The 17,013-nt window shown below is 37.2% G+C and overlaps 1 protein-coding gene across 1 annotated transcript in view; it reads left to right on the plus strand.

Annotated features, from left to right (window-relative positions):
* The window catches only part of LOC139722710 (uncharacterized), a 50,149-nt gene extending 37,666 nt beyond the window's left edge, over positions 1–12,483 (plus strand). Inside the window, exons 13-15 of the mRNA XM_071634001.1 lie at positions 5,455–5,527; positions 10,206–10,281; positions 12,160–12,483. Coding sequence (XP_071490102.1) covers positions 5,455–5,527; positions 10,206–10,281; positions 12,160–12,483 — 473 coding nt within the window. The remainder of the gene's footprint in view (positions 1–5,454; positions 5,528–10,205; positions 10,282–12,159) is intronic.
* The last annotated feature ends 4,530 nt before the right edge of the window (positions 12,484–17,013 follow it).

Consider the following 17,013-nt stretch of genomic DNA (forward strand, 5'->3'; position numbering starts at 1 on the left):
AAGCCAGAGGCCTGCTTTTCAAGAGAGCCCTGTAATTGTACAGATTCATTTTGCATATTATGATAAAAATTATACAGGGAAATAGAAGATAATACAACAAATGACAATTCAAAATACAAAGGATTAAGGAAATAGACATAGTCAAAACCTTACATATACACACAAGCGCATATACTCATGCGCGCATGCACATCATGCACACACGCAGACACACAGACACGCAGACGCACACACACACACACACACACACATGCATACGGACACAGACACATCTGTCTTTAGTAGATCCATAATAACAAATAATGCGTTTCATTAACATGTTACAATGTACACTACTGCCAAATAAACTTACTAAAACATTAATCTAATCTGCCTTTTGAATGTTGACAGTGATGGACACGTTTGTACAGTACTTGGTAGATTGTTGTATAAAGAGCATGCTATGTACGAAAAGGAGCGTTTCTTATAGTCAGTACGCGGGTGCGGAATGAATAGTGGATTATTGAGGGCGTGTCTGGTATAATACAACACAGGGCGTCTTTCGACTAAAGGGTTTAAGTACGGAGGGGCTAAATCGTTCAAGATTTTAAAAACTGTAACACAATACTGGTATTTCAATCTCCCATTTACAGACTGCCATTTCAATGAGTTTAGTAAAACAGCTTTTGGAGTAGTATAATCAGTCTTCAGAATTAGTCTTGCGTATTTGTTTTGAAGCCTTTGTAACTTTAATATACAATTACTGTATTACCTTTCGTGCAATTCCCCCATACCACTGCACAGTAATCTATGTGAGATAAGATCAGGGAATAATATAACTGTATCAACATATATTTGGGTAAGAATTTTCGGATCCTCCTTATACATGATATAGCTCGAGAGATTTTGCTTATGATTTGGGAAATATGTGGTGACCAGTTAAGGTTTTCGTCAAAATATACACCTAAGTATTTTAGACCAGACACGCGCTCTGACCTTGGTAACAAATACTAAGTTGACATTTATTAATGCGTTTCTTTGATCCAAACAGCATCAATTTAGTCTTATTAACATTAACTTGTATTTTGTTTATATTAAACCAATTACACATCAAATCAAAATTATTCTGTAATGTAATTTGAACAGCATTTGCATTTTTCCCTTTCACAAAAATGGCCGTATCATCTGCGTATAAAGATACTTTTGATTGATTATAATCAATGTTGCACAAGTCATTTATATTCAAACAAAACAGAAGCGGTCCAAGTATTGACCCTTGTGGTACGCCTGATTTAACTTTGAGAAAACTGCTCAGTGCTCCATCATAAAATACACATTGAGTTCTGTCGGTCAGGTATGATGTAAACCATTCTAGCTCCATATCCTGAATACCATAGAAAGACAATTTCTGTAATAAAAAAGAATGAGATATAATATCGAAGGCTTTTTTCAGATCTAAAAAAAATTGCCCCTGTGACGTAGCCAGCATCCATATTGTCTAAGATAAAGTCACTAATGTCTGTCAGACATGTTGAGGTTGAATGCTTGGCCGAAAACCGGACTGCCGTTCAGATAATAAAGAATTGTCGATTAAATATTTGTAAATTTGTTCATGAATAGCTTTCTCTAATATTTTCGATATTAATGGTAACAGCGAGATTGGTCGAAAATTTGAAAGTTCTGATGATTGTCCGGTTTTTGGAATTGGTATTATTTTAGCAACTTTAAAGTCACTGGGAAATTTTCCTGATGAAAGCGATCGATTAAAAAGGACGGTTAGTGGGCCAGCAATGTAAGGTGCGGCAATCTTGAGTAGTTTAGGATGCAAATCATTTAGGCCACCAGCCTTTGAACAATCAATACATATCAATTCCTTTTCAACAAACTGTACACTGATATCAGTAAATTTAAACATACTTACAGTTGGTTGCAATGTATGCATATCATTAATACCAAAATTATCGTTATTACACATATTCATACCAACATTATTAAACATTTTATTTAATTCATCAGCTATTCTATCTTTATCATGACAATGTTTTCCATCAATAATGACTTTCTGATCAGAAGCTGATGAGGTTTTATTTGGTAATAATTTTTTCATCAATTTCCATGTTCTACCCATATCATTTGTCTGTTCAAATTGTTCTTTATAATATTTCCTACGAAGTTTTTTATTTAACTTATTTGCTTTATTCCTAAAGTATATAAATCCCTCCCAATATAAAACATTTCTCGTTTGAAAAAATTTCTTTTTATTATAATTTCTTTCTCTTGCTAAATGTAAATAATCATCGTTAATCCACGGAGATCCATTCTGTTTCTTTCGTACCGTAGTGAAGGGAGCATGTTTGTTACTTAGTGTAACAAAGTTCGATTTGAACTTGCCCCACATTTCGTCAACGTCCTGCGACTCTGAAAAAAAGCAATCCCAATTGATTGCTGCCAAATCTTGTAAGAAGAGACTCTTGTCAAAACGTCTGAAAGAGCGAAAGGTAGAGATTTGGGGCGTGTACTTGGGAATGGACGCTTTCATAGTTACATACACAAGAGAGTGATCACTAAATCCCACTGACTGAACTCCAGAATTCAAAGAACCCATTGAATCCGTGGCTAGGATAAGATCTATTAAGGATGAACTGGTTGGAGTTACGCGGGTGGGAACATCAATTAGCTGGGAGAATTGTAAAGAGTTACAAAGTTCGTTGACTTTCTTTGAAAGAGGATTTTTTGTTAGCATGTTACAATTAAAGTCACCAACAAGAAAGATCTTAGAATAATGCAAGGAAGCACAGTCTACTTGGGCTTCCAGTAACTCAAAAAAGGTATTAGTGCAGCTAGGTTTCCTGTACACAATTCCAAGTAAAACTGATGGCGAGTTTGAAAACTGAATCTCAACCCACATTAATTCAATATCGTTGGTTTTTATGTTATATTTTCTCACATATGATACGTTATCTTTAATATAACATGCTACACCACCTCCGTGTTGGTCTCTATCTTTTCTTTCACATTTATAGCCTTCAATGGATAACATATTTGAACCAATCTCATCATTAAGCCATGTTTCTGAAAGTGAAAGAATATCATACTGGTTGTTCCTTAAGAACATAGATAATTCGTGAGTGATTGTTTCGAAGACTTCTTATGTTTAAATGTGCTATTTTCATTCCTTTACAAGATGGAAACTTTGAATTTTGTAAAATGACATCAGGTTTTTTCACAGATTCAAGTTTGGCATTAACTTGATCAGACGTATCGTAGAATGGTAACACTTTTAGAATACATTTGGGACACTTCCAATGTAGAAATTTTTCGGATGAGTTGTACTGATCAGATGTCACACTCGCACAAGAAATGTGAACCCATTCATTACACTCTGTACACAACAATGCTTTTTGGTTTGATTTGACAGGCAGCAGACAACATACGCATGGATACTTAAATACCATTACAAATTAACAACGACATATATCACAGGCAAAAGTCGTGGTAACTACATGAAATAGGCAAATGATAAAAACAAAATCAAGATAGAAAGGTGATATGGTTAAGTCATATCTCAAGTTCTTACAACCGGGAGTTGAGTCTCTCGAGATCGCGGTCTTTGGTGATGGTGAATCGTTCGCCTCTGGGTGATTTCACGATGATTTTACCGTCTTGCGTCCATAGTTTACAATCTTTCTTTGTCTGGTCTCGCTTGATTTTCCAGAAGAGTTTTGATCGTCGTTTCGTCAAGTTCTCGTTGATGAAGACGGTTTTGTGCTTCGAAGATTGCTTCCTGAGGTTGAATCGCGCTTGGTAGACCTTTTCTCTCACGCGATAATTTGCGAATTTGATGATGACGTTCCTTGGCTGCGATTTCCTTCCCTTGTTCGAGGTCGAGGTGTTCGAGGTCGAGGTGGCGGCAGACGACGGCTGTTCGAGGAGGGGTCCTAATCGATGAGAACGGTCGATGTCATCGTCACGTAGTTCGATTCCGAGATCCTCCTGGCATATCGTTTTGATGATGGTATCGGTGTTTTCGTCCGCCTTCTCCTGTATTCCAGCAAAGATGAGGCAGTTTCTCCTGGAATATTGTTCTGCCTCATCCATGGCGGTTTCCAGATCACGCACGGCCGCTTCCAGGGACGCCATTTTTTCATCGCGGCTTTCAATGTTGAATTGCAGAGATCGCTGAACTTCCTCACATATGGTAGCCTGGACCTCATTTAGCAGCTTGTGTTTCAGAGCGTTGACGAGCTTGGTGATAAAATCCGAGTCAGATAGCAGGTTTTCCACTGCAGCCTGAATAGTTTCAGTCAGCTCGACATCATCAGCTCCGTTTACAGCAGGATCATCATGCTGTTTCTTCGCTGCAGTACACGGGCTATCGCCGGCTTTGTTCGTAGTAGTGGCCCGTTTGGGTCGGTCGTTTGCAGGCATTTTGTGACATAGATTGCTGGTCTATTGTAAAGTATATGTTCGGCGGAGCGGTACTTCACACACGTCTATACATTACGGCGTTCAGTAGTTAGATGTTAGATCGTAATAAAGTGTGGGTTCCACACTTTATCGGAATTGCTCTTTTTTTTTTTTTGGATATCTCAGCCATTTCAAAACCAATTTTCATCAAATAAACGTTGAATTCCGCATAGAATTACATGCTCTTTCATATTTTATACAAGGTTTCTCATTATCTCACCAAAAAATGTTACACTGCAAAAAATCCGGTGTTAAATAGTGAACACCGAGCTGGTGTTAAATTTTCGGTGCTCATTTATGGTGTTAAATTAACACCTCCGGGTGTCATTTCCAAATTTAAACTGTTTTTGAAGAGTTTCTTAATAACTGAACTTCTTGTTGATTTTTTATTTAAACAAGACGATCAAGAATTTTACATTAAAATACTAGATTTTTGAAAAAATGTGAAAATGAATTTACACCAAAGTAACACCAGCTGGTGTGGTCTCTTATTGAAGCTGGACGGGTGTTAAACCATTGATATTAACACCAACAAATATCAAATCAACACCATGTGGTGTCATTTTTGAATTAACACCAGTACAGTGTCAAAATAACACCAGGTACAGTGTCAAATTAACACCACGAAGTGTCAGGTGAACACTTTTCAACACCATCACAGTGCATTTTCAACACCTGTGGGTGTGGTCCTTTATTGAAGTTTGATCGGTGTTAGATTTAACACTCGTGGTGTTAAATCTAACACCGATGTTTTTACAGTATAGAAACCCGAAATTAGGTCTCAACCAAAACTATATGATCCCTTTAAAAGAACCTACAAGCATTTATAGAATTGGTGTCTCAAGAAAAAGCAAGAATGGAGATAGAATGAGGAAAATATTAAAGTAAACATTCGAACGCCTATAACGTAGCAGTTAGGGTGCACATAATTCACGCATATATAATACAGTAATAATGATAATACTGTAGGTGCCTTACATATTCCAAATGCATGATTTCTTGTTGCAGAACGGTGCCTGCAGCTGGTCTTGTATCTCTACGAAACAAACACCCTGGGATGCGCCTGCCCGATCTCTTGCAGGTATGATGATGCATGGAGCTTAGAAATAAAATAGCTGTCGACTTAGAAGGGAGTGTATGAGAAGTTTTGTCAGAATAAATTGTTCCATTGTTGAGCGTTGCCGTTCTAGACAGACTTTGGCATAACGCAAGAAGGAGATTGTCACAGAAGAATACAGTTTATAGTTAATTATCGGAATTATAACACATGTTACACTTATCGCGAATCACTGCGTTGCTCTCGGCATGTTTCAAGTATTCTGAAATATACAATCTCATATAAAAAAATCCTGTAAATCCGTAACATCGTCATTATCATTAATATCATTTTAATTATTACCATTATTATCAACATCAGAGGTGTATGAAATAGTAATACTACAACGTAGTAGTAGTAGTATATAGCAATATAGTAGTAGCAGTAGTGTAGTGTAAGACTTCGTGTTCATCGCTGATAGTCGTATATAACAATGATATTGCAATAAAGTTATATTCCTGAAACGTCTCTCATAACGTCTTGGGACTCGAGCCATTTTCAGACATGTATAACGTGGCAACCATTATGGGAACGATAATGATCATACGAAATTAATTTTGATACTTCTGTTGGTAGAATTAATAGAGGGACTACATGACATGTGCAGTGAAGGAAACATCATTATAATTACTATAGTTATTATATTCCACATACTAAGAATCTTGCTATAGGATTGGTTATGAGCTTATCACGTGATAAAGCGTAGTTTTGCCCATCACATCACATGAGAAGAAATGTTCGTTACACTCTATGTTGATAGTAAGCAAATAATTTACGTTGGTGAAGGTGATGGGACAAACTATATAGCGTACATATTCAGATCGCCGAGGAAGTGATAGTGATTGTCTCATTGCCTGAAACTAAAAGTTGATTATTTGCTTTATATTCCACATCTAGGGTCCTAGATATTCCCATTTTATTCCACATCTGAAACCGTTTTAGCTGTCTTTAGGTATCCTCAGGGCTTAGGCTACGTATGAAGTTTACTTTAGACGTATGCGCGTAGATGACAAAACAAAGAATTTGCTCCGCGCCCCGCGCGTGGCACGAAATAAAAGAGCGTTGCACTGTGGTCTATCATTTGTCCCATGTCAAAATGATAGACCACAGTGCATCGCACTTTTATTTCGCGCGTACTCAAAATTGTAAGTTATTTCACGCGTTAAGACTGTGTGGGGTAAGAGATCAGCGAAACAAAATGACTATCATCATAGAGTGTAACGAACTTTTCTTCCCAGGTGATGTGATGGACAAAACTACGCTTTATCACGTGATCTGCTCTTGACCAATCCTATAGCAAGAATCTTAGTATGTGGAATAAATCCCTTTAGTTTCGCTGATCTCTTCAGTCCATACAGTCTTTTATACGCGAGATGAGTACGTGCGAAATAAAAGTGCGTTGCACTGTGGACTATCATTTAACTAGGTCACTTGATATATAGTACACGGTGATTTCAAGTTCGGTGCTAGTGCTGGTCTCTAGTGCTAGCTCCCAAATAACTGCGTTAAATCGAGCTCCAACACCGGCGGTCATATTAACGAAGCGATACCGATCAAAATTATCGATCCCAACACCGAGGTGCTAGCATAGCACCACCGTGCAACCCGCGAGAATTGTGCGACGAAAAAAAATTATCGCGCGTGATAAAAGTCAAAATATTAAAAGATGCCGCCATGACTGCTTAGTTTTGGACACAAAATGAGGAAGAGTGATTAAAATACCACAAATTTAATTGCTTCTTGAAATCACAATTACCTTAATTTTGTTCCTAAGCTCAGATTTACATAGCCATGTCGAGAGTGTTCCTGTACGTTACGTGATGGGCGACCACTGCATTAGCATAGACTTTGCACGTAAAACGTGCATCTTATTATGGAAGGGAATGCGGGTCTCGAACGGCAACGCTAACACCAGCACCGAACTTGAAATGACGAAATGATAATCCCTGGGGACTAGTGTTAGTCAATTGGGAAAAAGAACGTAAATCGCTAACACAAACGGCGGAGCTCGACTCAGCAGACGACATTCAACACCGAGCCCAGCACCAGCAACCGGAAATACGTCATAATTTTGAGGTCACCTCCCAACACCGACGTGATTTCAAGTTCGGTTTTATCGCCGGTGCTAGTGCTGAGATAGCACTAGCACTAGCACTAGCACCGAACTTGAAATCACCCAGTGCAACACACTTTTATTTTGGTGCCGCGTGGTGCGCGGACCAAATTCATTGTTTTGTTATCTACGCGCATACGTCTAAAGTAAACTACGTAGCCTAGCGCCTAAGCCCTAAGGAGAGACCTAAAGACAGCTAAAACGGGTTGAGGTGTGGAATAAAATTGGAATATCTTGGATACTAGATGTGGAATATAAAGCAAATACAAACTGTAATCAACTTTTGGTTTCAGGCAATGAGACAAGCTAACACTTTCCTCGGCAGTCTGAATGTGCACGCTATCTTTCCTCAGCTGCGCTTCGGAAAGATAGCTACATCCAGATCGCCTCGGAAGTGATAGTTTGTCCCATCATCTACGTTGATTATTTGCTTACTGGCATAGTCCCACATCTTCGATTCCGCGCTGGAAAAAAAAAAAGATTCGCAGTCATCGTTAAAGAGACTAAGTCACTAATGTTGGCCGTTGGCAATGCCAGTTACCAATGGCATGATGATTAGTGATGATGGTAGAGACTGTCGGTTAATCGGGAATTGCACTTAATCGGGTAAGAATAAAAAGACTACATTGAGAGCAGGTTTTGCGTTAGAAGAACAGAGTTAACCATGGTAATAGTGATCATTGTTACCTCATCTACGCGCACCGTTGACAAAACCTGTACTTACTGCCTAATATTTCTCTTGAACCTGTGTATTTCAATAGTGAGATTATGTATCGCCCGAATGCATTTGCAGCACTCTGGCCGGCGGAAAGGTATGAGGTGAGTATACAAGCCTGTAATAATTATCATAGGGGATTATTATTGTTCATCACCCACAAGACCCCGACAGTTCTTTTAAGAAGTGGTCACGCTGTCAATGTAATGATGAAGTCGTTTTGATATCCATTATTTTGTTCTTCTGCATGGATACTAGATAACACTGTGTAATTTTGATTCGATTACGTCTGATAAGATAAGGCCTGGGAAAATATTACCAGAAATTACGCTAGATAATAATCCTTTTTCTGTGCGCTGAATAAATCGTTTCAGATTATTATTTTAGCATTTCTATTCAGAAAATTGTATTTCATCGATCATCTAATAATAAGTTTTTCGATTCATGAATGTTTGATGATGATAGTATTTAAAAAAACACACATAAAATGAAATCAAATCAAGTCTAGACAAATCAATTCATTTACATTTTCTATACAGTTTTGATTTTTTTTTTTGAAAGACAAACTACACGTGTATGTTGATAGTGTGGAATAATGAAAGGTAATATTTTTCTTCGTTTTCCTCCTCCACTTTCACACACACAAACTATCATCCTCGTACACTCACACACACTCACACACACACACACACACACACACACACACACGCACACACACACACACACGCGCGCTCTCCAGGAACATCTAGCGGACCAGCTGACAGAAATTAACAAGAAAGCTGCCAGAACTCTGAACAACATAGAACTGTCCAGGTAATGTTCCAGTTGATACAGAAAAAGCATATTTAGCATCACATTCAAGAAATTTGTTTCTGCAATCTGACACTTGTTTGTTTCACACCTTGAATGCTTTCTGGTTTTAATAGGCAACACCTTTGTATAACATTTCATTGAAATATCTTATTACTGTAACAAGACAATCCAACAAAATCATTGTATTCAATGGTCATCACCAGTAATTGTGGAAGAATTTTTTTTTTCGTGGCATGGAGATTGCTGTAAATGGACGTCTAGACATACCCTCTTCCCCCACAAGTTAAAAAAAAGGAAAAGGGTAGGCCTAAATGTGTATGCAGCACGCGTACGAGGTGACTTTCACAAATCATGATTTCCGTGATTTTTAAATCATTTTCTTTCTTTATTCATTCATTGATTTTACTGATTAAATGAAATAGAAAATGAATACTACATTGAAATGCAAGGAGGATCAAAATAAAAACTACACGCTTCAATACCGACCTTTTGGCAAAGTGGCCCACATTTCTATATTTTTACGTTGGCCGCTCTTTTCAAATAACAAAATACTTAGTTTCAACAATAATTAGTTTCATGTGTATGTAAACATATAAGTATTGTTGTAATACATTGTACATTTTTCCTAGAACTTGTACCAACAAAAATGTGCTTCGGGAATAAAATCTCATTTCAATTCAATTGAATTGAATTGAAAGAAGACAAAAATTATAACTATAATAGACACAAGCTTACCATTACAATGCTACTATAATATTATCAAGTGAACAAATGGCAATGAGAACACGACGTGTTCTATATATCTAGGAAAATCAACAAGGCAACATAAATGAACAAAAATAAGAAAGGTAGAAAAACATTTCAAATAGCAAGTCTAGAGGCAAAAAATAGCATTTTGTTCGCACCTTGAATGAAAGAATGGTGTTGCGATTGTCTGCTAAAGGAAACAGACAAACAAGTGGATGTGTATGTGTGTATCTTTTAAATACATTTTGATCAATTAGATATTCTTTTTGTTACAGGAAGAACCTTGTCAACCTTATTATATACTTCGAGGAGCTCAACTACGAACTTAACTTACAAGTCGCTACTAATTCGGTGAGTGTTTCATAGAGACCGTACTCTCTTCTCGTAACGAAAGTTTACCCCGTATTCCAGTTTGATTTTAGTAAAACAGAGAAGTGGGATTATACAGAACAGACAAGACAGAAGTCAAGAAATCTTCTAACTGAGTCCTCTGCCACATATAATACACAAATATGCAAAATAAAATGATGATGTCATGGCCTCATGTGCCAACTACTTTCATAGGTTATTCATTTAATATTCTTTATGTTATAAACTCTATAGAAGTATATCCGTCGCATATTGGATCTTCAGTTGTTAAGGTTACGGAATAATTTATGGCTAACAGGAGGATCGTAAATTTTCCGATCTCTTAAGAAGAAAAGCATGAGCTTAGGATTTTTATTACATTGTAATAACAAATTGTTTATTCTGTGAGATATGGAGGGTAATTTCTTCATCTCCTTTTCTATTTTTGCCTTTATGGTGAAGACCAACTGTAGAGTAGCTTGAAAGCACTGAATTGAATTGAATTGAATTGAATTGAATTGAATTGAATTGAATTGAATTGAATTGAATTGATTTGAACTAAATTGAATGGAATTGAATTTAAATGAATTGGATTGGATTGAATTGAATCGAATTGAATTTAATTCCACATCATGGGGTGGAACACCATGATCAGCAGAGCTGGTTTCCATAGGGTAGGAACAGATTCTTATCTATTACTCTTAGATATTAACATGTTAATGTTTATTCTCTTGTTTTGAACATCATTATCAGTAAGTACGTTCACAGTCCTAGAATTCATTCGATATCTGCAGACGTGATGGTGTGCGAAGAAGTATAAGTTCACATTTTTTTTTCTTTTACACAATTATCAGTGCGATACCGAAACAAGATCTTCACTTAATCCTTTGGCAATGTCCTCGGGTTTCTTTGCAAAGCAAAATAAAGATAACGTGTCATCTACGAATAGTGACAGTTCACTATGCTTGACAAAAGAAGGCAATTTATTCACATAGTTGTTATAAGGGAAAAGAGGACAGGTTCAATCAGGGATCCCTGTGGTACCGCATACAGTTTATACTTATATAGCTCATCTGAAACGAAACCACTTAGATTGTGTCCGGTTCGACGAACGATAGTTTTAAACCATCTTATCATAGCATTTTAAGCAAAGACACATATACATTGCGTTTGTGAGTTAATGTACAATGGCAAAAAAAAAAAAAAAACCTTTAAACAACTGATTATTACCCAACAATGTCTACAGGCACAATAGTATCAAACCATTTCTTTTTTCTTTTACATTTAGCAATGCATATTTGGGTAGAGTGCTTTGGACAAAAGCCAAACTATTTATTTGTAAAAATGTGGGTATCAATCAAAGAAGTCTGAAGTAGGTCGTAAGCAACTTTCTCTATGATCTTGGCACGAAACGGGGTAACAGAAGTAGGTCTAATTACCGATATCATCTCTGCAGGTTCACTTGTAAATTTGAGTATCACGAGCATAATATCCTTCCATTCATCTGGTATTGTGGCCTTTTGTATTGATTAATTCATCAGAAATGTTAGCGAGGGAGCTATCAAAGATGAGATGCATCTCGTAAGTTTGGCCGGTATTTTGTTGTTGTTGTTTTGCCTATTCTATTTTTACATTTATACCGTGAGAATCATCTTATACCTCCTTTCTATATAAGGGTTCGTTCAATCCTTGATACTACTGCACGTATTACTCTTTTTGTCTGTTAATTTCTGTGCTTCGTTGACACAGTCTTTACCGCATAATTTCTTCTGGAAATGTTACACAGACTACGACTAGCTCTCTGAGGTTAAACACTTTGTATTTTACCTGTTGGATTATCATCAATCTCATTATCACTTTTTAACGCCTACCCCTTCCCAGATTGCCAGTCTGTTGGGTAACTTGGGCGGTATCCTTGGTCTCTATATCGGCATGTCATTCATGTCCATTGGCGAGATCATTCTTCTCTTTGGCTGCATCTTGCAAATCCTCGCCAAGAGAATCCGCCGACATCCCACATCGCCGGCAGAAGAGGCGAAGGAGAGTCCACGCGCCGACACCGCCGCTGACGAGGACCAATCTAAGCGCGACAATTGTCGCCGCGTGCTGATCTCGCTGATCGTGGCGGTTCTCCTATTGATCATCGCTGCGGTAGTCTGCCTTGTCGTGCTTTATGCTCGAGGCACAATAGCTTTCGCCCTTTGATTTACTCTCTGGGATGACAAAGCGATTTATTGTGATTATATAAAGCAGTGGAGGACATGTTATAGGTCCTTTGTCATGAAGATTTAGTTCTTTGGTTAGCTGTCACGATAGAGGTGATTTCGGTTAACTTTAATCTAATTTTTTGATTACATTTAAAAATGTTTTTGAGACCCAAGTATAGCCATGTTACAACACAAATTGAAACTTTTTTTATCATGATCTATATTGCCTACTTTACGACTAAAATTGACATTATTGATAATGAATACAACCTGAATATTTATAACGATGATCTTTTTGCCCTTATTCATTCTCATTTTGTATCAGAATTGTCGTTTGATTTTATGTTGTTGTGTTTTAAAGAAAGGAGAGAGAGAAAACAAAAAATTGATTTAAATCATGCATTTCAATTTCAAGGTAGAATAACAACTTAAGCATTATATAGGGCCTATGTACATACTTCAAAATGCATTCATCACACTACGTCTGAAATGGCAGGATTGTAAGAGGCACACACAAAGCTTGCTGAAAACGATCCCATATTCTTTCCATTTTCCAATGCTGGAAACATTCGTCAATACAACCAATATCTTGGCTATAGAGATTGAAATGGGTGAGGTGGCTTACTTTGAGCATGAGCATGGTTAGCCTATAACGGTTGTGATTAAACTAGCATTATATAAATTTGGTAGACCTGACAACAGTTTGGACATTTCTTTCCCCCACCCGCCTTTGCTTTTTTTGGTGGTTGTACATTTGGCTGGATCCTACACGCTGTTCTATGTATGGTACATGTAGGCCTATTCATAGTCCTTTTGTATTTTCATAAGTACCACGTCTATATAAAGAGTGGAGTACGTTGCATTACATCATAAAATCTAGCACACGCCTCCACTTCTTAAACGAGCTTGCTTACCAAGAGACGGATTGCCGTGAACTTGACTGATAACGACGAGCTAGTCTTGATTGAATTCCTCGTGCTTTGTAAAATAGCAAGGTACAGGCCACAGGACTTTGTCAAACGGCTTATAGATATACGTAAGTCGCCCTATCGTGGATTGGTCTCAACAGAAACTTTACATCCAGACGGGTGTATTCATGTTCCTGCGTTATTTGGAAACTCAAAAGTTGCGCCAAAGTTTGCAAGATGTGATATGTGTTGATATCGGGGCAGTCTTTGGAAGTTGGCAAGTGTGAGGAGATGACCATTATTATTATTATTTTTTAAATATTGACGTCTTTATTGACGTGCGCTTTTTCAGGACGAGAGGGAGTGCGGGCAAAGATCTTGAACACGTGAAACGCAACCTAAGGCGCCAAGGCGCGTTGGGACTATAAATTCTCAGACCACCTCCTCCAGGTTACGAAAGCGCGCCACGAAATGGAACAATCACCAGAATTCTGCAGTAGGCCTAAAGGCCTATCAAATAGGGTCTAATCATACCGTATCACACACACACACACGCACACACACAGACACACACACACACACACACTTTGGAAAGCACGGGGGAAAGTTTGAATCTCTCTTGTAATGTGTGCAATACACTTGGTGTGTGTGTGTGTATGTTTTCATGGTTTCTGTTTTACCTCTCTTTATTTTTTAGGGGGGATGGTATCGATGAGTTTCTTTTAATGCCATTATAGAAGCAATAAGACGAACACCATCCACCCCCTTTCGCCGACCTCATTATAACGCAAGTTTTAGTGTGTGACAGAAATCTTGATAAGCACTCATTATGGCACGTTCTGCAATGTAATCGTCTAGAAAATAATGATTGTATATAATATGCAAAAACGCAACCGTGTCTGCTTAGGCCTGCATTTTTGTGCAAAAATGTTTCGGAATGCAATGTTTAGGAACTTCTTCATCAAACGGTGATTTGGATCAAAGTTGTGTCAACAGTGCTTGAAAATTAAATGTGCTAACAATGCAACACAACACACTTAGTCAAACCTACCACTGCTTAAATTAGCTCACACGAATTCGGGTATCTAGGAGCAGGTTGTACGGGTAAAATTTTCATTTTCCTGTTTAATAAGAATAATAATTACATTAGTATAGCAACTGTAAATATTATTTAACAATCACAGTGATTATGATAATGATAATCATACTTGATAATAATAATAATAATAATTATTATTATTATTATTATTATTATTATTGTTATTATAATCATAATAAAGATATCCTGGGGCATTGCTTCATTATCATTTATTATGGGTATTTAACAGTGCATTGATGTAGAACAGAAAAGTGCAGGATATAATTTCGAACATTGTGATATGCGTAAAGCCCCCCCCCCCCCCCCCCCCCCCCCAAAAAAAAGAGAAAAAGATAATAATAAATAAATAAATAAATAAATAAATAAATAAATAAAAATAATAATAATAATATTGATAAAATAAGAAATGAAAGAGAATGAAACAGCATAATTATACAGGTTACCATGGACCTCAGGTCCACGAGGTTACCAAATTGTCTTTTAACAAAATCCATGTTATGAAAGTAATGCCACCTGTTTTCTGTTTTTCAATAGGAAACCATAACAGATGGATTGAAATTCAGATTTCCGCTTTATATTTAGGTGTATATAAACAATTGGTGTATCATGTACAGTTTCCATCTGGTTTTGTTTTCTTTTTGTCCAATCCAAAGCCAAAATCATCTTCAGCTTATCTCATCTTTTTATAATAATTATAAAAAGATGAGATAAGCTGAAGAGGATTATTGATGGTCGCGTCGATGCTGCTGATGTCTGGAAAATGTCCCAATCATTACATTGTAAACAGCCTTATATTGTGCTGTGTTCGGTCATAACGAAAGTGTTTAATTTGTTGTATAGTTCACATTTTTCGCAGTATATTGTATAACAGAACTGAATTTGGAGTCAGGAGTTTCATTTTTAAGCGGTTATTCAACTCGATTGTTGCTATGGCATCATACACGTTACCTCGTATCACTTTCAAATAAAGTCATATATACCCTATCGAATACTTCCTTTCTACATATACATTATAGTATGTAGTTTCCAGTATACGGGTCATGCATCTGTAAAAATGCAAATGATTAGAAAGAATGCCTAGTTAGCCTATTGAAGCGTTATCTGTTGCTGATCGTTTTATCGTGCTTTCAAGAGGAATACAGGTACTGTATATACATTGTAGATAGCAGATGATAAATATGAAGGTTAACAGAATCGGGCACTTGGAATACTTAAAAAAAAAAGAAAAAAAAAGATTCTTGCCTTATTATTCTAAGAATGTTTGTTGTTAATGTTTTGCTCATCACTGTCACGTTTTCATTAGATTTATTGTACACATTATGTATTTACATACGTGCTTTCTGTAATACGCAGTATGTGGTAGGTTGCAGGGGTACAACAAAGTTGGGTGTGTGAAATGTTTAAGTGCTATAATGAATATTATGTAGCTATTTTCAGAGTAAATTACTGCATGTATTGTGATAGACTACAGATGTCACGTTGCAGATGAAGAAATAAATGGGAAACGGAAATTACTCAGCTTATTGAGTGTGATATGTGTAAATAATCATGTTTGTCTATAGTGATAGACGCCTCAAATAAATCGCAATTATAGTTCTAGTCATTCTGCTTTAATATTCCAAGACTTCAGAACGAGTTAGTCTCACTGAGCTTCTCCGTTTCGTGTTTTTGCTTCGTTTTGTTTTTCTGTTTTGCTATATGGCTGTGGTTTGTTGTGTGTGCGTGCGTTTGTGTGTGTGTCTGTGTTTTGGGGGTCACTCTTCTTTGTATTAGAATGTGAAGATACAAGAGAGAGAGGAAGAGGTACAATATTGTATGAAGAAAGCTACGAGTATGATATACGTGTAAACATACGTTATACAGTTGTACACGTGTATCAACATCCAGAAATATCATTCTTGTGAATACAGAAGTACATTCAGGTATTTTTCACTCGATCTTGGATGCGTTCGTCAAGTAGCAGTACGTAGTAGCAGAAAAAAAACAAAACACACATACATACACACACACACACACACACACACACGCAAACACAAATCTAAAACAGTGTGCAACGTCTGCAATGTATATTCATGGTAATCCATGGCAGAGAACAAAAGCTCAGATATATTATCCATTGCATCACCCTCTTCCCCACACCCGCACATCAAAGTCCCACCCCCCCACACTCAGACGGTCAACCATATAACAATGCTTGTTCCAAATTCCTATAGAGATACCCCTTTACGGAGGGGAATGGGCTACTATTTTAACCCCTATTACGGGCTTTTGGAAGGGGAGCAATCAAAATTACCCCCTATACAAGGGTTTTGGAAGTGAGGCAGCAGAATCAATTGCTCCCCCCCCCCCCCTCACAAATTTTTGGAAGGGAAGCTATAGTGAAGGAAAAGTGCTGAAGCGCCTACAGAGTCGTCTGCTATAGTGTTATGTACGTATTTGTATAGGATGACATATACGAGCAACGCATATAAATGGCGAAATATTCTATGAGAAGAAGCCAGCTAGAGCTTGGCATGCTCTG

Source organism: Diadema antillarum, unplaced genomic scaffold (assembly GCF_040938485.1).
Source record: "Diadema antillarum isolate AM-2024a unplaced genomic scaffold, OU_Dant_1.0 scf00000170, whole genome shotgun sequence".
NCBI classification, from domain to species: Eukaryota; Metazoa; Echinodermata; class Echinoidea; order Diadematoida; family Diadematidae; genus Diadema; species Diadema antillarum.